Here is a 23,704-nt window from a genome sequence, read left to right on the forward strand (position 1 = left end):
AAATAGCTCCAGTTAAGCTTAACTTAGGATGCAGAAGCTGGTATATTTGAAATACATCTATGTATTCCTGTATATTTGAGGCATCTTGAGAGGCTGTAAGCACCATTATGCAGTAGCTTGTGTAAATATCCTGAGTGAACCAATGATGAGGAGGGGGAATATAAAATGCAGAGCATAGATTTGGCTAAAATTCAATATTTTGGAGGGGGTTTAACATAACTTTAAAGAAAATGCAAGAAAAATAGAGAATAGACGAGGATGTGTGATTCTTCCAAGGGTATATTATATGCCCTCTACAAATAATTTTACAACCTAAGAGGGAGAAAGGAGGAAATTCAAGTCAGCATGCTTAATACATTTATACTAACTCAATTTTATTGACTGATTTTTGACATTGTAGATGCTGTGTAAAATAAATCCCTTCATAGTGCCGATATAAACAAATATTTTCCCTTTGCCCTCGGTCAGCTGCTCAAGTACTTTCCCTTTGCCCTGGGGACTTTCTGCTCAAACTCTTTGTTCTTTTCAAGAGCCACTCCTCTGGAATGAGGCTCCCTGGTTGGCCACTGTATGCCAGTCTCCTGATAGGACAGCAGGTGGATCTGGGCAGCAGCCAAAGGGGACAACCTGTGACCCAGGGACAGCAGGGGTGGCAGCACTGACACACAAAACTTCAGCGCTGGAGGAGAATTTCTCCTCTGGCACGTCAAAAATGAAAATTGATATTCACAGCCACATTCTACCTAAGGAATGGCCCGACCTGAAGAAGGTAATAAGAGTTTAGATATTCAGTGCCTTAGGTTATCAGCAGCCATTTCTACCGATGTGATTTTTGAAAGAATAAATGAATGAAGGGTTCTGGGGTAAATATCTCTACGTTTTTTGTCTAATTTGGGATATTTTTCCAACTCTAAAATATTTGTATTTCACTACTTTGAAAAGACTCCAGTCAGAAGAGCATGTAAAACTGGGGTCTGTTCCCCATTATTTATTTATACTGAAGCAATTCTTAAAGTTTTCCTTGAGTTTTTTGAGACACAAAATTTTTGGATAATATGGTATAAATTCCACTTTCTTGATAAAAATAGAGCTGTTCTGTTCCATTCCTAAATGGTGTTCACTTTTGTTTTAAATAAAATAAATATTCAAATATTAGACAAAATTAATGTTAACTAAGACAAATTTATTCACATCATTATACCCACAGGCATGAAATCATTAACTTCAGTGGGAGTGGGGTCACTCTAAGTACAGCTAATTGATCATGATAATTTTACTAATATCTGTTCTTTTTTCAGTTACTGGAAAGCAGTAGCCTGTTGTATTTAAAACAGCAAATCTCAGTTGTCAGAGCACTGAAGCTATAAGTGAATTTCTGTTAACTTATTGTTGTTGTTGTTGTTATTGTTGTTTTTATTATTCGGTGTCATAAATTTTTTCTTGTCCACAATGTTTTTTCATGATCCTGTGAAATGCATTTTAGAATGAAAAATGTCATTTAGGTTTAATGTAATCAATCTGAAAGGATTTCATATCTAATAGTTCTGCATTGCTGTGATTGTAAGCAGTCCAGTTTCAGTCAATATTAGGGAGAGAACGGCTGGGAAATGTAAACAGCATATTAGAAAAAAAAAAAGTCATGAGAAAGCCTGGCATTGAAAACATACATAGGATTATTTCTTCATTAGTTGTGAAAAATAACATCATTATGCACAAAACCTCCTGGAAAGGAATGTTTGTTTCCTTGTTTGGCTAGGAAGGTTTTTATAAATATCTATTTGAACGTCCTATTTGTAATAATAACAGCTCCTGATGAAAAACACATACACTGGATAATGTAGGTTGAGGCTACAGATACTTTTATAATAATTATATCTGTTTTAAATGGATAGGAGGTTAAATATACATACTAGAAAGACAGGTTGCTTTTGCACATTTCAGATTTTGTTGTCTTTTGTGCAATAACTTCATAAAAACACCTATGGAATTCATTCTGATTTTATATGGGGTTTTTTTTAAAAATGGAATATTTTTGTCTGTAGGTACTTTAAAAGGGCAATAAGTTCACTGACTTAAAATGACCCCAAGAATTCCTTGATGTTCACAGATGTACGTCAAGACTAAATTCACTAATGTTAGACACTGTGGGCCAGCATTGCATTTCTTTAAACAGAGATAAAGAGGCAAATACCAAATTTTTAAAATTTAATTTCCACCTGCTAGGTTTTTTTCCCTCTGTTCTGAGCGATTCAATGGTTTATTAATGGGCTCAGAGTAGAAAACAACTATCAGAATTCCCTGGAGTCCTCTGGAAATTCAAGCCATTAACACAGATCATGCAAGGAAAACCAATGAGGCATCTTAACATGCACACATTTATTTAGTGCTAAACTTCTTGTTTCCAGCTTTGTAAATACTGGACCTTCAAACTGGAAAATTCTATTGTCAAGGTACTGATTTAACAGCCTAGGGAAATATCACAGGGATAGAAAATCACAGAAAGAACAGATATGGAATGTCAATGCCTACAACTAATACCTGAGGGGAAGAAAGAATAAAATAAGTTCAAAATCAGTGAATTTCTCTATTGCCTATGGGCTCCTTCAGTACCCATTTCAGGTGCTTGTTTTCTGCTCAGCTTACAACTGCAATTAGCATGGATCTAGTTTAAGTTCTTGTTTGTTATCACTCATTGAACTTTCCCAAAATTTCAGTATTTTTCATGTGTGTAAACCTCTAGATGTATAAATTTAAATAAAATTTGCATAGTTGCGTAGTTAAACAGAGCACACAGCCTCAGTGACTGCATCTCTGGCTGGGGTCAGGAGGTTTGGCTCTTCACACCCACATCAGGAGAGCTCACAGTGGCACTAAGTGATGATTTGGTATCACAGGAAATTCAGGACTGTGTCCAAATCGTTTACACTTCTGCAAAACAAATACCTGCTCTTAGTTAGTTTCATTTTAAATGTTTCTCTTTTTTTTGGAGAAATGGGAACTTTGAGCATTGTTTTCACCCAGAGATTTCAAGAGTTCATTCCTTTCTAATTGATAATTTATGGAAGTAAAAGGAAATCAGCATCTCATGTTTTGTAGGTTTTGCCTTTTTTGCATGAACAATTCTGAATCTCTCTGGAAGAATCAATGAGCATCTAAGCTTCTCCTTTTTAGCTTCTCTTCCCTGTTTAAATATTAATAGACAAGAGGCTGACCTTCACTCCTGCTGCTGAGTCATGGAAGCTGAAAAGTGGAATCAATGCATCTTTGTGCTAATGATTAACTGATCACAGATTGGAAAGTTGTCAGCTCCATTTTCACACTTTAACATTTTTGGTGTCAAAATTATTTCAGTTAGAACCTCAATGTAGTAAGCAAGTTTAGGCATTTCTAAGGCAGTTGTTTAAAAATGTTGTTGAACTGGAAACTAAAATTCCAGCTGTACAAACACCATTAGTCCAGTCCAGCTATACACTTCTGATGTCAGTGAGGCTACTCTGGCTCAGAGCTCAACACGTGTAAGGGTTTCTCCTGAATGAGGTATTTTAGTAAGAACTGCAATTATTATTATTATTATTATTATTATTATTATTACTGCAGAGAGCTAACTAGCCCTGGCTTTCTCTCCTTTCCTCCACAGAGATATGGATGCGGTGGATGGGTACAGCTGGATCATCACTGCAAGGTTTGGGCTCTTTGGTGCTCAGAGCTGATCTCGTGTCATCATCAGGAATAGAAACTCACAGGAGATATATTAGAGAAGCAAAATGGCAATAAGATTGGCTGTGTCTTTGATACAGATTTCTCTAGAGGTCTATTTCCTATGAAGTAGTATCAGGCCAAGTCCTGATAGACCTCAGCAGAACCTTTTGCCTGAAGGATGAAACTCACACCCTCTTGTGTGAACCAGCATCCATTCTTCTTCATCATGTCACTTTAACACTTGGAATGGATAGTTCTGAGAAAGTCTTTCCAACAAGAAAGGTCAGGCTAAAGCAGATTACATACAGATTTGGGTTGAGTTAGATGCAGTCATCTGTATGACAAGCAAACCCAAAAGGAACTGATATTTTAATAGACAAGAACAAGCCACCTGGTAAACCAAAGCATGGATGACACAGCTTTTGGGATACATGGCGGCTGCAGGAAGGAGACAGGGACTGGACACATTTCTGGTGATTTTGTTACAGGTTTGATGCTAAAATTCTGTGCTAAAAATGGTTTGCAGAGGAACTTTGTGGCAAGTCAGTAATGGCCTTACACACCCCTCCGAGAATTCCATCCGGCCTACTTCTGCCTGGAAATGCTGCATGACAAAACAAACGTGCATGGCAAAACAAAATCCTGTTCAGACATGTGGAGCTGAGGATGTTAACTCCTAAGATTTAAAAAAAAAACCCCAAAGGCCTCCCATATCATTCTTTGAAGAAACACCAGGATCAAACTGGAAGAAAATAATTACAGGCATATTTTAAAAGTGCATTTTGGGATGTGACTGAGTAGTTTAGTGAGGGGAGAATTTTAAATGTAATGTGCTGAACCAAATCAGCCTGCAGGACTTAATTTTTAAATGTCTCTTTCTTAATTTCCACATACATTAAGCAAAACAAATATTAGGTAATTTTTAGGATGGGATGGAATAGAGAAGTATAGAATAGAACAGTAAAGTCCAGGTGATCTATTCATATGTGACAAAGTGCTTCGTTCTACTGTGCCTTTTTCTCACACCCCAATTTTTTTTTTTAATTGGACAACCTGTATCAATACACTAAACTTTTCTTAATGCATTTGAGTGTATGGCTACAGTAAACCTCTCCATCAGGTTGGAAAACCAGTTTTACAAGAACCTGAAGTATTTCACCAGGGGATCAGGACCCTGCAGTTGGAATATTTCACATAATTTTCACAACCCATGATACAGCTAACAAGTAACTTGACAGGTTGCCAAGGCATCACACTTAGATTTGTTGAGGATGGCTTTAAAATATTCATTAGGGCAGTATATTTGTGAATGATGTATGAAGATAGTAACAAATTCAAGGTTAAGAACAGTTTGAGTTCTCAGAAGAGGGGGACAGAACCCCCCCTGGCTGGGCACACTGGTAATAAATATTCTGATTTAACAGGTTCTTTTCTGTAGAAAAAAATTGACAGGTTCCTAAATAAGACCAATTTTGTGAGGAAAAATAAAATGGCCTTTGGAGAGAGAGAGAAATCCCTTTTTTGAAGGGCCCAAAGACTGCCTTGCCCTCAGCTCCTGTTTACTGGGAAGGCGAAGGAATGGCTGCTGGGTTTTCTTGTGTGGATTTCAGCTTTCACCTGCAGATGGAGTGTGTTCTCTGCCCAGGGCCTCTGCACTGACCCAGCCCACATGCACAGCACCAGGAATTCCTCTGACCTTCCATTTACCCCTGCAGTAGATTAAAACAACCAGGAAATACTCAGGGCTTGCAGCTGCTGGTGAATTGTATCTCATCCGTTTGTGCCAGCAGAAATCCTGTTGTGTCTGTAGCAGCTGGTGGGCACCCTAATTGTAACAGACAATTTCCTTAATGTGGCGACACCACCTCTCTTTGAACAATTCACAAATCAACCAAATATGACATTTCAAAAGTTTCCAGGGTGATAAAGGAACACATTTCGTGACTCTGATAACATTTTGAACTTCCTAGGTCTGGAAATTGGTGACATATGAGAAAGTTTTACACTTATTCAAGTCATGGTTTTATACTGTGTTTTGTTTGGGACTTTTTTTTCCTCCAAATTCTTCAATTTTTTTTTTTTCTTACAAAGCAGAAAATATAATCTGAAGACAACACAATAGGTCTCCTTTTGTCTGAGTATCACTGGTGATAAGAAATCACTGGACTGAAATTAACTGTGTTACACAATTATTTCTGTAGTTACTGGAACCATAGTGATGCTATTGAACACACACATACCCAAAGGGAAAATTTAGCACAGATTTAATTAGAGCATTGTTTTGAGGTCAAAATTTGGTTTGAGGATAAACTTGGATTAAGGTACCTGGTATGTCTTCCAAATAAATATACAGTGATGTACATTGCAAAAGGAAAGGGATTTTTTAATATAATTCTGAAGAATTAAATCAGAACTACCAATGACTGTTTTATTCATATCTATTTTTAAAATAGTTTCTGTTTAAAAATACCTACTGAATAGAAATAAAAGATAAAAATTTTGCCACTGTATTTCTGTAAGGAGCACAATATATCAAGAGACTATAAATTAGCAGATACTACTTTGTCACATTTATAATATATGAAAATGTCATTTCACAGGGACAGGCAAAGATGATGAAGGATGGAAAGGTTTTTAGAGTTATCCAAGAGAACTGCTGGGATCCAGAGGCACGGATTAAAGAGATGGACCAGTCAGGTACAGTTCCACAAAGGAACTCAAATCATTGTGCTTCATTTAGAATAACAACTTAGAATAACAACTTCACTTAGAATAACAACTTCACTTAGAATAACAACTTAGAATAACAACTTCTCTGTCAATCCATTTGAAAGTGCTCAACAACAATATCAAAAAAAGGTTTAGCATACTAATTCCTTGGTTTTAATTTGCTGATAGTAATTGGAAACTGATATTCTTTATATTTAGAAGGAACCTGTGCCCATAACTTTCCTCATTCTCAGCAGCAATTTATTCCCCACTAGAATTTATTAATTTTGGAGGGATTTAAGACACTAACTTGACAAAAGTAAGGATGACTGACCCTGGACTTGAAATGGTAAATACATTCCGGTTAAAATATGATTCTCAAAGGAGAAGGAAGCCCTTTCATTTTTGTTCCAAATGTTAAAAATATTCCTTTTACACACAGGATTTCTTGTATGTTTGTTTCCTTTTCTAATACCTTTTTTCTGTTTATCCATGTTTCAACCTCATTTTGTGGTTTTCCTGTAGGACTCTGAGCCTAGAGAACTGGTACAATTACTTTGTCAGAAAAGGGTTTTCCTCGTGTAGAAATTTAACCAGATGCCAAATTTGCAAATTTATTTTCCATCATCTTCCATGCAAGCCACTAAATAACATTGGTAACATGGGAAACTGAGGATGAGGGAAGGAATTTCTAGGCAGATTAATTATTTTTGCTAGTTCTTATTAACACTGTAATTCCAAATTACTCTTGTAAGAGAAATATTATGTTACTAAAGATTATTTTTTTCTTAGATTGAGGCCTGAATAGTTCCTACATCAGTTTCCCAGTGGACACCACTTGAATATCTTCAACTTTTCATAAGGAACACACACCTGGATTGCCTAAAAGAGTGGATATTGTACAAGTAGCATCTTTATGATTATTGCTTCCTCCTCTCAGGCCTTATCACCCTCAACAAGCACATTCAAGAGGTTGTAGCCAGTGGGGAGTTGGTCTCTTCTCCAAGATGACAAATAATAAACAAGAAGAAACTGCCTGAAATTGCACCAGGGGAGGTTTAGATTTGATATTAGCAAAACTGTCTTCACTAGAAATGTTGTCAAGCCTGGAACAGCCCTGGTGTAGTCCCCATCCCTGGAAGGATTTAAAGGATGTGCAGATGTGGTGCACATGGGGACACAGTTCAGGGATGGGCTTGGCAGAACTGGATTCATGGCTGGAATCAATGCTCTTAGAGGTCTTTTCCAACCTAAATTATTCTGTGTTAGGAGATAGTCTGGGTTATTCTTCTTAGGGAGGTTTAGTGCAACACATCACATAGGCTAGCTTGGGAACCCACCAGGTAGTGAGCACAAAAAATGTAAACACAATTTAGACAATTTTCATCTACTTCATTTGCAGCCTGGAAAAGCAGTATTTGAAACTCCAACCATTAGACATTTAATGGGAATGCCAGAAAGCCTTTGCAGACTGAAATATGCTACCTTGTCACAGAATCATAGAATCATGGCCTGACTAGGTTGTAACGTTTCTCTGAGTTAGCTCAGGGATTTTGGGGATTACCAAATCACTCAACTACACAGTGGATCATAAATAGCCTTTGGGCATCTTTCTCTTTCAGATGTTTCCCTCAGCACTAATGGCAAATTTCTACAAAGCAGCTCTGCCCCATATGTTTGTTGTAGACAAAGGGAAAACACAGGAGGATTTTTTTTTCAAGTTTTTGCAGCAGTTCTCCAGAAAAAAAAAAGTATCATGAAAGCAGCATCACAATATTTCTTCATGAACTAAACAGTGCTCACTTGATTTAAAAAAAAATGTAAACCTGTATGTTACAGCACCATCTGGTGACTTGTGCCCTAAAAATGTCCCTTTTTATTACAGCACTCCAGACATACAGGCATCAGCCAATTAATGATGTGGGAGGGAAAAAAAGCCTTTGTGTTTTTCATTCTTTCATCCTTACTGCTCAGCTAATGATAAAGACTATGGACCACATTTATTCCTTTTTGGTTTGGAAAGCTCTAGCTACTTAGTTCAAAGACTGCTTTCTCTTACACAGGCTGAGATAGATTATACCCAAAATTTAACCTCCAAACATGGCATAATTCTGGGACAAAGATGCAAGAAGTCTCCCAGCTGAACTAAACTAGAATCAGTCACTGAAAGTTATTTTTGATTCAGAGAGATAACTTGGTTAAAAGGCTTTGTTTGTGCAATGCCCAAGAAATCTTGCCAGTAATAAGAAATGGTCTCCAGTGGAGCAAAGAGACTCAATTAGTTCTCCCAATCATATGTCCTAGGTCTAATTGATGTACATACTTCTATCTTGATCCACTCAATAAAGCAAGCTATCCATGTAACTCAATAAAACAAGCTGTAAAAGTAATTACCATCACAGTTCTGTGACACAAATCATCCCAATTTTGTCTGAGAAAATATATCAGTTCATCCTAACTGCCTTTCCTTGTTATTTTCTCCTTTGTAAAACCCTCTGAGGAGGGTAAAAATGCAGAGGTTTTTCTGTGCTGATTCTTCTTCCTAAAGCTAATGTCTAGGAACAGTCAGCTTGGAAATGTACCTTTAAGGTTTATGTTAAATTTGCTCAGAAGTGTAAAAATGGATTGAAAGCAGATACAATGGTTATTTTTGAAAACATGGAGAATGTTCTCAACAGACTAAACAAGTGCCCATATGGGTGGATGATCTAACTTGGATAATTCAGTATTTATGGAATTTTGCAGACCTAATCCTTACCCCTAAACCGTTGCTGCTGTACATAATATTAACCAGATCTTGTAGCAATCTGAGTCAGCTTCTCCTCCTGTGTCCTACTTAAACTTCTGAGGAGGAGGATAAATCATTTTAATCATTCAAATATTTTGGCAAGTCATTTAGAGTTCTCCTAGAGTTCATTCTGCTGGAGGTTTTTTCTGCCATCTTTTGTTCTAGTAGTTTTACTACTAACAACCAAGTTAAATTTTCTAAAGCATGACAAGATATGTGCAAAAATACTATAAACAAACCTATAAAAACACCAAAACAAAACAGTTTTGCATGTAACTATTTTGTGAATTCCTAATTACTCTTTATTGTTTATTTTCTTTGTCTTCCAGGTTTGTTGTTTTCACTCTGTAACCTGTCATACAAAATATTATAATAGAGATTTGTGTTTGAGCAGAAACAAAACAACATGGACTTAATTCTTTTTATTTTTAATATCAAAGTTGTTTCTGAAAACAAGCAGATTTTTTATATTTACAACCTCAGCAGTCCAGACACAAGATGAATGAAACCTAACACAATATAGCTTTGGGAACACTTAGGAAAACATTGTTTAACAACAATTGTTGACACAATGTTATTTATCTTTGGGCTAATACATTTATTTATTTAATATATATGACAAATTCACCCCAAAGTAAACCTGAGTTAATGTATTCTGTTGGGTTAATGTCAGTTTCATTCATGTGAGAGTAATACTAAATTGCTACTTTAATTGTTTGTACATGTGCATACTAAATCCTTCTAAAATCAAAAACCCTAATTTCCCAAATTAGCTAGTATGAATATAGTAGTGTTTATTCTTTCTACTTAGAAAAAATATCCAAATCCTAATAAATTGATACACTATGAGTTTTATTGCCATGATCCTTAATTTAAAAAAAAATAATAATTTCTCTATGTCACTGTTAAATCAGTCTTTCTTATCATTAAAGCCATTACATTCTGCCTCTCAAACCAAAGTACTTTCTTATTTATAATATTTTATCAAAAACAAGAATGAAGTATTAATATTTGCTTTTTCTTACTCAGGAGTCACTGTCCAAGTCCTGTCCACAGTCCCTGTAATGTTCAGCTACTGGGTAAGTTCCAACTAAGATATTTCATAATTCATGTGTAGCAACGTTTTTAAAATACAAAAGCATCTTCCTACAAATTGAAGTAATCACTAGAACTGTTCTGCTGTGAAAAGGAAAAGGCAAAAAAGGAGTGCAGGTGTGAGAAGATGTCTGCAGGATGTCGTGGCAGAGCTCCACACCAGAGCATACCCAGGGAGAAAAGATAAAACAACTGAATTCCTTATGGGGGCAGCTGGAAATGGAGAGAAAAAATATCCAAAATGAATCCATGGATAGCAGACAGACACATATGTACACATTCCAGAAAGTTAGGCATCAATCAGTACTTTCTCAAGGAAAAAAAAAAGACATAAAGGATGCATTTGTGGCCTTGTCCCACTTTCTTTTAAATGTGGCATGGGACTCATTAACCTAGAATGCTTTGAATCCTAAAATTCAGGAGCAAATTTAAGTAAGTTCCTATGTTCCCCACGTGGTGATCTTGAATGCTTCAAAGAAATAAAGACAGGATGAGGAGATAAATCACAGCAAAATGCTGTTCTAAATACATTCTGGATGTGAGTATTTAGCAATGTGCACAGGTCAAGATGCTTATATGTAAACAGATTTGTGCATTTAGAACTATTGTGCTAAGCCCACATATAAGAAGTACCATTGATTTTCATCATTTCTGGTTAGTAACATCTCTTCAAAACTTTTTTCTGGTGTCTAAGGGAATATTTTCCATTAAATATGTATTGGGAGGAAAAAACCTAGAGATTGATTGCATGGATATTGCACTTCCTTGTTAGAATTATGGATGTTATCTCCTTCTAAATGTTAGAGAAGTTTGCTCAAGCTTTCTATGTAGAATTCACATGCTCCAACATCTCACATTTCTTATTTTTATTTCTTCAGCTCCAGTAATAGGAGAGTAAATATTCATTGCTATGTATAAAAATTATATACTGAGGATTTTGCATGGGGATAAACAAAACCAGGGGACTGCTTTACACAAAAGACCAGGTACTTATGTGCATCAGCAACCTGGGCTTTATTGCACTCATCCTGAGCAGTAAAGGCAACAGCAGTTGATGAAATATTCAAGAGAAAAATAACTGTACCCAGAGGTTTTAAAGCAAAGCAGAATTTAGCTCTATTTTCCAGCTATTCAGAACTGTAAAGCAAATTTGGGTTCAAACCCTACCAGTTGTCTGCAATGACATTTATCCAGTAACTTCCAAAGGCGATAACATTTGAGAACCATATTTAAATGCACTGCTCTGCTTCACATCTTACCAGGCCAAACCTCAGGATACTTTAGACCTTGCCCAGCTGTTAAACAATGACTTAGCTGCTACAGTAAAGAAGCACCCCAAGAGGTTTGTTGGGCTGGGCACGTTGCCCCTGCAAGCTCCAGAGCTGGCTGTGAGGGAAATGCAACGCTGTGTGAGTGAGCTGGGCTTTCCTGGAGTGCAGATTGGATCTCATGTCAATGAGTGGGACCTGAATGCCCCAGAGCTCCACGATGTTTATGCTGTGAGTAGCTGTTGCTTTCCTTCTTTGGGGGAATTCTGTGATATGGAAATCTGTCTAAAAATGTCTGGGAGCACGCTGAGTCATCATTTGAGCCTTCTAATCTGCTTAGTGATCAGAGAGACTCAGCTTTAGTTGTAAATCATAATTCTTTATAGGATATAATGGCAATGATACAAAACAGTCTGAAACATATTTTACAATAATGAATAACAAATTTTGTTTTATTATATGAGTTCTCACTGTAGATCTGCCTTCTTGATTTGTGAGGATAAGTGCAATATCAAATAAAGCACTGTTTGCATTTGAGTTCAAGTTACTGTATCCAATCCTATTGAAATAACTGATAAACCCCCCTGAGATTATCAGAGATAGCACCAAAGTACCACACAGAACTATGTAAACAGGACCAAAACTCCCAAACTCAATGTATTGAGTATCAAATGAATTAACAGATAGCACTTCTTGAATAGCCTGAGATCCAGATGAGGTGGTCATTTGTCTAAATTAGGGGTTTAATCAATGTCCATTCTGAATCTGTTTCTCAAGTTATTAGAGCTGTCAGTCTGGAATTGATTCACAGAGGTTATTTTGTAGGATGCTCAATTTATTCAGAAACTCTGTTGGTGCAGCACCTGGACTGCTTGTTTTTATGGCCATGTGCAGTCAGATACCAACATCTGCCCTTGGAGATGCCCACATTCATGGGATCACAGCATGGCTGAGGTTGGGAGAGGCCTCTGGGGCCACGTGGACCAACCCCCTGCCCAAGCAGGGCCACCTACAGCCAGATCCCAGGACCATGCCCAGGTGGATTGCAAATATCTCCAAGGATGAAAACTCCACAATCCCCCTGGGCAATCTGAAATTTCCTGATCTCCACTGAAGCTTTTATTCTAGGGGACAAACAGCCCCAGTTCTCTCAGCATTTCCTCACAGGAGAGATGCTCAGTCCCTCCCTCATCTTGGAGCTCTCTCCAGTAACTCCATGTCTCTGCTGCTGAGATCCCTCTCTTCTTCTGGGATCTCTCTCTTATACTGTACATCCTTCAGCTTATGTTTCACACATGTAGGAAGTTACCCCTTTCATTTTTAGAAACATCTCTGGATAATACAGATTATGAAATTAAGCCGTATTGGATAATGAACTTTGCCAAACTACCAGGCCAGTCATTGAATTGCTATTTTTAGTTTACAAATGTAGATGGCAATTATGCTCCACAATCCAAAAGTTGCAGCTTTTATTTATGCATGTATGGGTAAATAAACCCAAATTTTTCAAATGTGTGACAATCTCCTTAGCAACAAGAGCATGTCCAGAAATACATCTGACAAAACGAAGCTGTTAGATCCTGGTTAAGCATATGAATGACTCTGATGACTGTGAATTTAAATTTAAGCACACAGTTAAATTACAGTCAGAGTCAGCATCCAACACTAGTCTTCTGTTTGCCTTTCCAAAGATGTCAATAGTTTTGGAAGAATTACTGTACTTGGGTAGAGATGGATTGTTGATAAGAATACAGCCAGATTTTGAACTCTTAGGAAGAATTAGGAATAATTTAACATTTTTGTAAGCTAGGTAGAGGACAAAATGGGACAAATGTAGTGCAACTCAATGAAAATTTCTGAATGCAGCTGGAACAACTCTGCAAAACCATCTCAAATGATTCTACAAGACAATTGGGGAATTCATTCTCATATGTGTAATGTAACCAAAAGAATGTTTGCTTGAACTGATTTTATACCACAGGATGGCTGAAAAAACACAGCTGGAAAAGCATTTTTGTACTGCATTATTCTGTGAAACACTTGGTTCACTAAAAGATGTTATCATCTATGCTTCCAGTCCTGTAGCCACAGGAGGAGCTGTGAAACTGAGTGAGGACTTCAGAATATGGCCCAGAGGAGTAAATACAGCCAACTATTGCTTATAGTCCTTACTTGTGGGCCTATTTTCATTACTAGTGCTACTGCAGGTCATTGGAAAGCATGACTGAGATCTAAGATGCATTTTGCTATGATTAATCAAGATTCAGACTTTTTCTTTTTGCTGCAGGCTGCTGAGAAATTAAATTGCTGTCTCTTTGTGCATCCCTGGGACATGCAGATAGATGGGAGGATGTCCAAATATTGGTTTCCCTGGCTAATAGGTAAATGTATATTTACTTTGCTTAACCTACATTTATGAACTGGATTATGTCCAGGAGATTGCTGCCAAGTACAGTACAAGTACAGAGAAAATTACATCATTTTTCTGTCAAACTTTCTTTTTTTTTAATCTAGTATTATGATTAAATCTGTTGTGTAAACTCAGTAGTCATTTGTTTCTAAGCTTGTTTAGCTTTTCTTTTAAATACTTAGAATTCAAATTATTCAGACTAGCAACAGAATATAGTATTCTCTTTTGCCCTAAATACAAAGAGCAGATAACAAGAAAGAAGTGAATCATCTCAGAAATTAGCTCCTCAAAAATAACAGGAGTAAATGAAGGAGTAAGCAAAACCAAACATTTTTTTTTCTATAATTTGTTGGGTTATTTCTTAGAAACAGGTCGATCAGACAGGAAATAAATCTAACTTTACATCAGCTGTAGCTGAAACAACATGTACTTTGAAAGCTCTCAGTAAGTGTGGGATATTATCTAGTTTCCATTTTTTCCCCATTTGATAGGTAAATTGTAACAATGAATAACAGGAGCGTGGTTATTCTGCTACCCAGAAATGTTTAGACCTGATTCTACCCTCATGCATTTTGTTTTGTGTTGGGTTTTTATTGCTTGGTTTTGCACTGCCACCAGTTCTGAAAAGCATACACCACATATATATAATACACACTTCTGCTTGGAAAATCTTGCTGTCCCAATCACCCATGCATTATCTTGAAAAAATATCAATTAGTCTTAATCAAATTAGGCTCAAAAACACAGATTTAAGAAGAAAATAAAATTACTGCACTTACTTAACAAAGTGAAAATAGAATATTTTCTTACGAAGCCTAATAATGCTTTGCATCTGAGCATGTGGTAAAACATTAATAAAAATGACCCTTGCAGATGTATAGCTGTTGTTTCCCCCATAAATATGGGGAACTCAGTTCCTGATTTCAAGCTGCATGGCTGAAGTTAGGTATTTAAAATGGCATGATATTCTAATTATGTTGGGTGTGATCAGAAGCTGAGAACTGCTGTAGGAACCTGAATTCCTGTTCTCTTCCTAACTAGGCTTCCAGCCCAGCCAGGAGCAGAGAGACAGGTTGGTTCTAAACTGTAGGATCTGGCATCGTGTGGTAACCAAACCCCAAATCTGTGTTGGAATATCCATTTAACATATCTGCTCCACGTTCCACACAAAATAAACCCACAAGCAGAGGGGAGAACACACCCTGGCATATTCCAGACTTGTCTCTGAGCAAGGATAATGGGAATCAGGCCTGCACAGGGTATCTCAGGACATACCCAACCTGTCTATCGTCTGTCCTAGTGGTGTGGAGTAAAAACTGGACTTAAAATTCAGAACACCTTCACCTCCAGGCCTGTGCCTTCATTTCAGTTAATTAGAGTTCAACTCTGTGTCCCTCCAGTGGAAATAATGCATGACCTTTGGTAGCTGTCTGGCAATTATTACTTTTTTAGTTGGCTCAAGGCTAAGGGAAGAAAATGAAAACAACATTTAAAAATCAAATAGGATTCAAATAATCAATAAAGCTCTTATACCATTTAGATGTTTTTCTTCTTAGGCATGCCAACAGAAACAACCATGGCCATTTGCTCCATGATTATGGGAGGAATTTTTGAAAAATTCCCTAAGCTGAAAGTTTGCTTTGCACACGGAGGTGAGTAGTGTACCATGTGAAACTCCTGCTCCTTGGCTGAGCATGGTACAGTTGTATTTTCTGGTCTCTCAGCTAATGGGGTCACCATGTGAAGCCTGCCACCAGCTAAGCACTGTCACCCCAAAGAAGACAGCCTGACAGATCAGCTGCTTTTATGAGCACTCTCTAGCCTGCAGGGCTCAAGCTGGTACAACAGTTAAGGGAAAACAAAAAGGAAGGGCAGGCAGTAGGTGGTTTAAGGAAAAGCACGAGGAAGCAGCAGGAGGAATTTGGGTATCACAGTAGTGAAGAAGTGAGAAAAATAGAGACAGAAGCTAATGAAGGTAAAGGAATAAAAAACCACTGGTGCAAAGCACTTTCTTCCTAAAGAGCTGACAGAAAAACTTATGGACCTTTGGTGATAAGGTGGCTTTTTTCCCCTCTTACATATTCTCAGCTTCTTAAAATTATTAACAACTCCTTCTTGCAGGTGGAGCTTTTCCATACACAGTGGGTCGAATCTCACATGGCTTCAACGTGCGCCCCGATTTGTGTGCCATGGACAACAAGGTGGATCCCAGAAAATACCTCGGCTCATTTTACACAGACTCTCTTGTCCATGACCGTGGGGCTCTAAGGCTGCTAACAAGTGTAGTAGGAGAGGTGAGTTTTAGTGCTTCCAGAAGTGGGTGAATCATTACTCAGTTAATTTTCCAGGAAATATCAAGAGGAGAAGAGAAGAAGAAAGAAGACAGTGTCACCCAGTGTAATAAACTGATGGGCTTCTGCCATGTTGATAATGCTTTTACCATATGGATTTATTGAAATGGTGGGTTTAATCCAGGAAATCATGCACTGTCAACCTTAGTTCCATCCTTCTCTGAGCTTATTCAGGATGGGACTTCAAGCAAAGACTGCTTCTATTTGGAACCTGGTTTTCAAATTACTTAATTTTCAAATTCAAGTGCATGCTTGAAGAAATCATATTGTATTTCCACTTGGAAGTTATAGACAGAAAAAACATCAGTAATAAGGAAAGGTTTTGTGAGTATCTCAGAGAGACAATTAGACATTATGGGTTTGCAGAAGTATTTTAGTTGTTGGTAAAGAAATCTTTGTAGTTTAGCAAACTGTGGTGTTTGTGAGGTCCCCAGGATGAGGTGAGACATAAGAATCTGACTCCATGTTCTCAGAAGGCTGATTTATCATTCTATTCTATTCTATTCTATTCTATTCTATTCTATTCTATTCTATTCTATTCTATTCTATTCTATTCTATTCTACTAGAACTATACTAAAGAAAGAGAAAGGATGTATCAGAAAGCTTAACAAGAATGATAATGAAAGCTTGTGACTGACTTCTCAGTCTGACACAGCTGATGGTGATTGGTCATTAATTAAAAACAATTCACATGTTTGGATAAACAATCTCCAGACCACATTCCAGAGCAGCAAAACATGGAGAAGCTGAAACTTCCCAGCTTCCCAGGAGAAGAAATCCTGGGAATAGAAATCCTTCTTCTATTGCTTTCCTTACTGTGGTACTCTGAGCTCAGGTATCACACTGTAAAATCTGTGGGTTTTCAGTTCATGCTGCACTTGAAGTCCGTAGCTTTGGGTCTGGAGTTCTGCCTGCAGCTCCCCTGCAGGACTTGTGCCTTTTTGGAAAACTTTGCATTTGAAGATTTATGGAAAATCAACCATGTGGCAGCACAACTGCAGCTTGAAACAATAGTATGGAAACTTTTGTGACATGTATATGTTTGTACAATACAGTAACACTGCAGCTCTAAGGAGTGGAGACAACGTCTTTTTGGTTGAACCACCCTGAACCAAAAATAGATTTATGGAAGGAGCCCCATAAAATGTGCAAAACGCCTGCCATGGAGCCTACTTCCATTAGAAACAAGTAAGATAAAACCCAGGTCAATTTACTCAGAAAAGATCTGGAATAAGCTGTTAGTAGTGGAAAGTTCTGGTAACATCAGTGGGTATTAAGTCAGGTGTCATTTGCCATCTCTGTGCCAGGGATTAATTTTAGGCACCAGATGGTTTACAAATAAAATACTAGGGCTCCCACCCAATACTGATTTCTTTTAATTTCTGTTGCCAACCTCTAAATAGCAAACAAATCATAGTCCACAGCCCAGTAGTTTTTGATATGCATTATCTTTTGAATCAACTGTAGCTTAAAGCAAGGGGCTTTAAGGTGTTTTTTAACAATAGATTTTAAATTTTTACTGTGTGTGATGTGCTCGTCCATTCTACAAGACACCCAAAGGCTTATGGAGTAACAGCTCAGCATTTGCCTCTGTTACCTCCATTTTTAAGAAATCTCCCCAAATCCAGACCATGTTCATTCTAACTATAATTTCTTTGTACATGCAGTTCTAGTACACAAGGATGAGTCTAGCTCTTGAATTTTAAATTGCCAGTGCAAGGAGAAAAGATCACTCACTCATTTTCTTTTACCCATTTTAAAACATTGGGAGACATGTTTTGCCATTGTCAGAAAGACCTTGGTAAATTAGGAGCTGAGTGACTCAGGCTGGCTGAGACCACAGATTCTTTTTGTGATCTGAATCTGTTAAACTGAATTGTAGATGTCAGGAGCAAAGCAGGAGGGAAAGCTCAACACAATGCTGAATCCATTGCTGAAGAACTGAAGTTTTTTTCTGTCTGAACTTCTGTAGCACACAAGTCTTGGGGCACTTCTGCTTCAAAGTCAGAAGTTTTGCATCTCAAGGCTGCTCTAAACTATTGCTGCTGTGGGAAAGCTGCTGTCTTTGCACCACACTTTAATGTCTCTACTTTCCATTCTAAGAAGCTACACATGGATTCTGGTCCTTAAATGTGATTAGTCTTTGCAACTAGAATTTTGAGGAGAGAGGGATTATGGATTGTAAATTGATAATCTAAAAAGGCACTCAGCATTAGCCTCTCTGGTGTCTTATTTTGTCATCAGAGTATTAAAATTCATAGTCTTAACACAATAAATTTGGCTACCGTAGTACACAGGATATTGGTGTATTCTTTAATTCTCCTCTGAGTACTTTCAGTTCAAACAATGTGACATCAGGTGCAATCCCAGTGCTGAAAAGTCATGAGTCAGATACCAAAAACATGTTTTTTACACTCAGGAGAACTTTCTCTTTTCAATTGCCTAAGGCATCTTGTCCTTGAAAACAAAAACATTCACATCACGATTTCAAACTTTACTTTATAACCACGAAGATTAAAAAGCTCCCTCTTTTTCTAAGGAAAGTTGACATTCTCACATAACACCCTTCCATGAGTCAAATGCTTAAAGAAACACCAAATATCTCAGCGCTTTCAGCGCAGACATGTGTTGGCAGAGTAACACATATAAGATTAATAAATGCTGGGCTAAAAACAATGTGATGGAGTCTTGAGGCTGACACTGTAACTTTGTGAGCTGCAGGTTTGAAATAGGCCAGGTCTCCAGAGAAGAGCTCAGAGCTGTGCAGGAAGGGCTCGGTGTGAGGGAAGATGTGCTTGGACATGGCTTTGTGTCCCTGGGGAGCAGCCACTGCCTGGCACCAGCGCCTGGCGTGCTGGCCTTGAGCTGATCACAGTTAAAATCCACTGACAGCCGGGATCAGTCGTGTCCATTTAGTGTCATCCCTTCTTAGTTTGGGGTGCAGGTTAATTTGGGATGGAAGCAGAAACACACACTCCTGAGAAAGAATTTTGTAAGAGTGCAGAATTGCTGCAGTCCTTCGCTCCCCCCGTGGCGAGGTAGTGTGAGGTGAATCCAAATAAACACAAAATCCCCAACGTTGCTGGCTATAAAAAGTGAAGAACTGGGTTGACATGGGATTAAATGATTCAGTGCATCCCTGCAAAAACTTCCCCATGGTGATTTCTCCAGAGCCATCATCCAAAGGCAAAGCATTCTCTGGCCAGAAGTTCGAGCTGAACTGACTACAGCATTTTGGACTTTTTTTCAGGTGCATCATGGCCGTAGGAAAGAAGGCAAAATTCAAGGCAAATACAATTTTTCCTTATGTAAGAGGATGAAGTCATGCTTAAAGCTTTCTGAGATTCATTTTCAGATTAAGGTCCTTATTACTGTGAGAAAAGTTGTGTTGAGTAGCAAGGTCCAGTGAGGTTAATCATTAGCCCCATGTACCTCTCTAATAGGAGAGATGTGCTAATTAAGGAAACGACCTCCAAGTCTTCTAGGGAAAATTGACTTTGTTGATATGGTTTGGGATAATATAACAGTACTTCCCTTATGCTAGGAGCTTTATTCATCTGCAGAGGCTTCCCAGCACTCCTCTGAAGCTGGCTGCTAAAGACAGGTATTGCAACCCGACTTTTATACAAATGAAGTACAAAATTGAAGCTCAAACAGCACAAATGAGCAGCCCAAGATCGCTGGGAGCACAGCAAGAATGCTGCTTCTAAATTTTTCTTACTGATTTACAGCTCTTAATTTTACTACTAATGAATAGATCCCATGATTATGTGTGAAATACTTTCAAACAGAGGGAAAAAATATATCTGCACAGAGAGGAAAAGAAAAACATATATTATTGCAGTGAGGATGTGGGATTTATTTCTGGTTTAGTATGTAGGAGATGTAAATAAGAATATACAAACCTTCCTGTCTTACATGACCTTCCCTAGTAAACAGATGGACAAATTCTGTTTCCTTCTCTTTTACTTAAAAACCCACTTTCTCTCATAAACTTGGTATGGTTTTTAGTTTTTTTTTTTTTAATCATAAAATACATGGCATTTGTTTTTCTTTTGTGAATAAAGCATCTTGGTATTGAATTCTATAAATAAAAGAATATATTTAGGTGCTTCAAAGTACACACATCCAAATTATTTTGTTTAGTCTATGCCCAGAACTGCATTTATTAGACAGAGGGTATAAATTTTCCTATGTTAGTCTTATGTTAATTATTCTATAAGAAATTAAAACACAGGACAGAACATACGAGAGAACAATAGAATGTGTCTCTTCTGTCGAGATTTGGGCAAAGGTTTGTGTAGGCTCTATCTGAAACTTTTGGGTGACATCTAGTGGAGATTAAAAAAAAATTTTAAAGCGATTGACAAAAAGCAAAACAAACCATTCCAGAAAATAACTGAATGATGTTTTCTTCACCCTATTTCAGTATTGAACTCTGAGTAAAAGAGTCAAACATTATAACAAGTTCTAATTGTGTTTTATTCACCCAAGAAATAGACACTCATGCCTCAAGCCTGGGATTTGTATTTTCAACTTTCTGCTCATGAGAATTAAAATACCATAACTTCAGTTAGATACCACAAGAATTATTAATAAATATCCTGCAATTTTTTCCAAATAAAACTCATCCAAAAAACTCTTGAGTCATTGTTTTCAAGCTTTGTTCTTATCCTAGTGGAAATTATGATCTTCATATTCAGTTTCATAATTAATCAGTCCAATATATACATCTAATTTCTTGTACTTCATTATACATTCCAGAAAGCATGTGTTCTATTGTTTAATGTTAATTAAAAAGAAATTTAAAATCTGGAAAATATTAAACTTATGAGTTTAAAATATAATATTAATGTTACTATACTGTTGTACATATTAATATCCATATTATTTAAACTCTATTGTTTAATGTTACTACAAAATGTAACATTCTTTTTTATTACCAGGACAAGGTTATTTTGGGGACAGATTACCCTTTTCCACTTGGGGAACTGGAACCTGGAAAATTGATTGATTCAATGGATGATTTTGACTATAAACTGAAGGTATGATTTTTACATTTGAGGCATTTTCCCTCCCTTTTAAGTCTCTGTATGTGACATGAGATAAACCATTGAAAAATCAGTGTAGTACACTGACTTCTGCAAAGACTGGAGGAGACCCTTCAGTCTCTTTGCAGCAGTTCCCTTTAAAGCACAAATAAAAGCATTTGAGTTAAATATGAGCTAAGCACAAACATATGTATGTGTTTTGTTTTTACAGGATAAACTCAAGGCTGGAAATGCTCTGGAATTTTTGGGTCTTAGCAGAAAACAATTTGAATAATTATGAAGTACTAAAGCAACTAAACTTCTGAAATAATATCCCTGTATTTCTGTTGGCATGTACAATTGTGCAGATGAAAAATAAAACTGACAATTATCTGACAGTCTCCTGTTGTTTCCAAAGCAAAAGCAAGGGTACTGGAAAGGAGTATGCAGAGGTATTGCCTGAGGATTTAGGCTGTTTTTAAACAATTCTGAAATCCCTGATTTCATAATAAAGGAGAGATTTCATCTTTTGCAGCAATAGGAATTTCTGAATTATATTCAATGCCATGTTATTAGGACTTGATTCCCAGGAAGGAAAGAGATGAGAAAATTATGTACTCACTACATTTCTGTCTTTGTTATGGCAGCCAAACAGAATCTGAAAGAATATTAAAACAGAATTTAAACAATGTTGATGCCCAATAAAAGGCAACATTTTCTTTTATCCCCTGGTGGAAAATGCAGCCCACCACACTCAGCTCAGCACTGCAGGTGCACTTGTGCTTTATCAATGTTGTGACAGGATGGAAAAGGTCTGTGTGGGGACTTTATGTATCAGCTGCCACCTACAGCACTGGGAACTTATTCATCAGAAACAATTTGAACAATATGGGTGTAGGTGCAGAAATAATGTATTTATGTGGGTATTTCTTGGAGTGTCACTGTCACTGTCACAATAAACACTAGTGTTTGGCAACAGTATGGGTTAATGTTCTATTCCTTACCAAATGCTTCCCAAAAGTAAGGCTGAATAGTTAAAATGTTGAAGTGCTAATGCTCTCCCTAGCTTAGTCCTGCTAGAGGAATGGAAAGGTGGTTTGTTTTATAGACCACTGATTGAAACAGGTTTTCATTATTATCCAGTGAGTGCACAGGCATCCTCCTCCCAGGAGAATTGTGTACCAGTCAGAAAAATGTGGATTAGCATTTACAGTCTTTGTTCTTGTGGGAACATGGGCTGGCTATGTGTGGTGTCACCATTCCTCTGCTCAGCCTTGGGACATTCCAGGCTAAACAGTATTAGACAGAAGTTGTGTTTAGCTCTGGCCACAGCTGTCACAGCTGAACCTGAAGGATGCTGAACATCAGCAGTTCTGCTGATCCCAGCCTCTGTTGACAACAAAGAAAGCTCTGTCCTTCTTTACAGTGCCCCAACCCACCCAAAAAAAGAAAAGTGATTTGTGAAGTAGTTGGAGCTTAATTAGTCAGCATCTCAGAGATTTAGAATATCAATTCTTTATGTAAGAGGAAAAGAAGAGCCAGAAAATAGCTTTAACAACATTTATTGTCCTCAGGTTTGCAAGACTTCTGTTGACCTTTTTCATTTAAATATCCACATGCAGGCATTGAGTTTTCAGCATGTATGATTTTTCAACCAGATTGTTTTAATTAAATTTCAAAGTCAAAAGGCAATTTCATTCTCATATTTCCCTTCAGTATACATGATTCTCACAGATGTTTAAATGGATTTAAGAGGAAAATACATTGTGATTCCTCCAATACATTTTAATTGGATTAATTCTTCAATTTTTTTTATGAATGAAACCAGTTAAGTTAATGAAAATGCAATGTCACATCTTTGGGGACCAAGGTCTGGAACCTCTCCAATAGCAAGAACTGCATTTAATTACTTTAACCTGTGACTAAATGGGTGATTGCAGTATCCTGCATGGGAGTTAATTAATGTGCATACCCTGCATAAATCATATTCATTATGCCTCTCATTATTTAATTATATTCTACCTATTATGTTAAGATTTTTAAGACAGGGAGATATCTATCTATCTATCTATCTATCTATCTATCTATCTATCTATCTATCTATCTATCTATCTATCTATCTATCTAATCTTCCCTTCATCTTTTCATTTCATTAACGAAGCTAATGTAAAATTCTAATTGCAGCCAGATGAGAACATTCTTAATAATCCTCCACCAATTACTGCAGGAATAAAGAATCTAAATTGAACACCCAAATTCCATGAACTTTACCCAGTGATTTAAACAATGAGGTAAAATATTGTACCTTGATTGTTACAGACACACAAATGTGAAGTCCTAGATCAGCTAATTA

At 37.2% G+C, this 23,704-nt stretch overlaps 1 protein-coding gene across 1 annotated transcript; it reads left to right on the forward strand.

Moving 5' to 3' along the window:
- Positions 1-712: 712 nt before the first annotated feature.
- On the forward strand, positions 713-22,239 carry ACMSD (aminocarboxymuconate semialdehyde decarboxylase). Its single transcript, XM_058809737.1, has 10 exons — positions 713-769; positions 3,638-3,682; positions 6,300-6,396; positions 10,226-10,275; positions 11,554-11,790; positions 13,847-13,940; positions 15,526-15,621; positions 16,091-16,263; positions 21,268-21,366; positions 21,584-22,239. Exons 1-10 carry the CDS (start codon positions 713-715, stop codon positions 21,644-21,646), a joined length of 1,011 nt encoding a protein of 336 aa, XP_058665720.1. The 3' UTR covers positions 21,647-22,239.
- The last annotated feature ends 1,465 nt before the right edge of the window (positions 22,240-23,704 follow it).

The sequence above is a fragment of the Ammospiza caudacuta genome, chromosome 8 (genome assembly GCF_027887145.1).
Source record: "Ammospiza caudacuta isolate bAmmCau1 chromosome 8, bAmmCau1.pri, whole genome shotgun sequence".
Classification (NCBI taxonomy): domain Eukaryota; kingdom Metazoa; phylum Chordata; class Aves; order Passeriformes; family Passerellidae; genus Ammospiza; species Ammospiza caudacuta.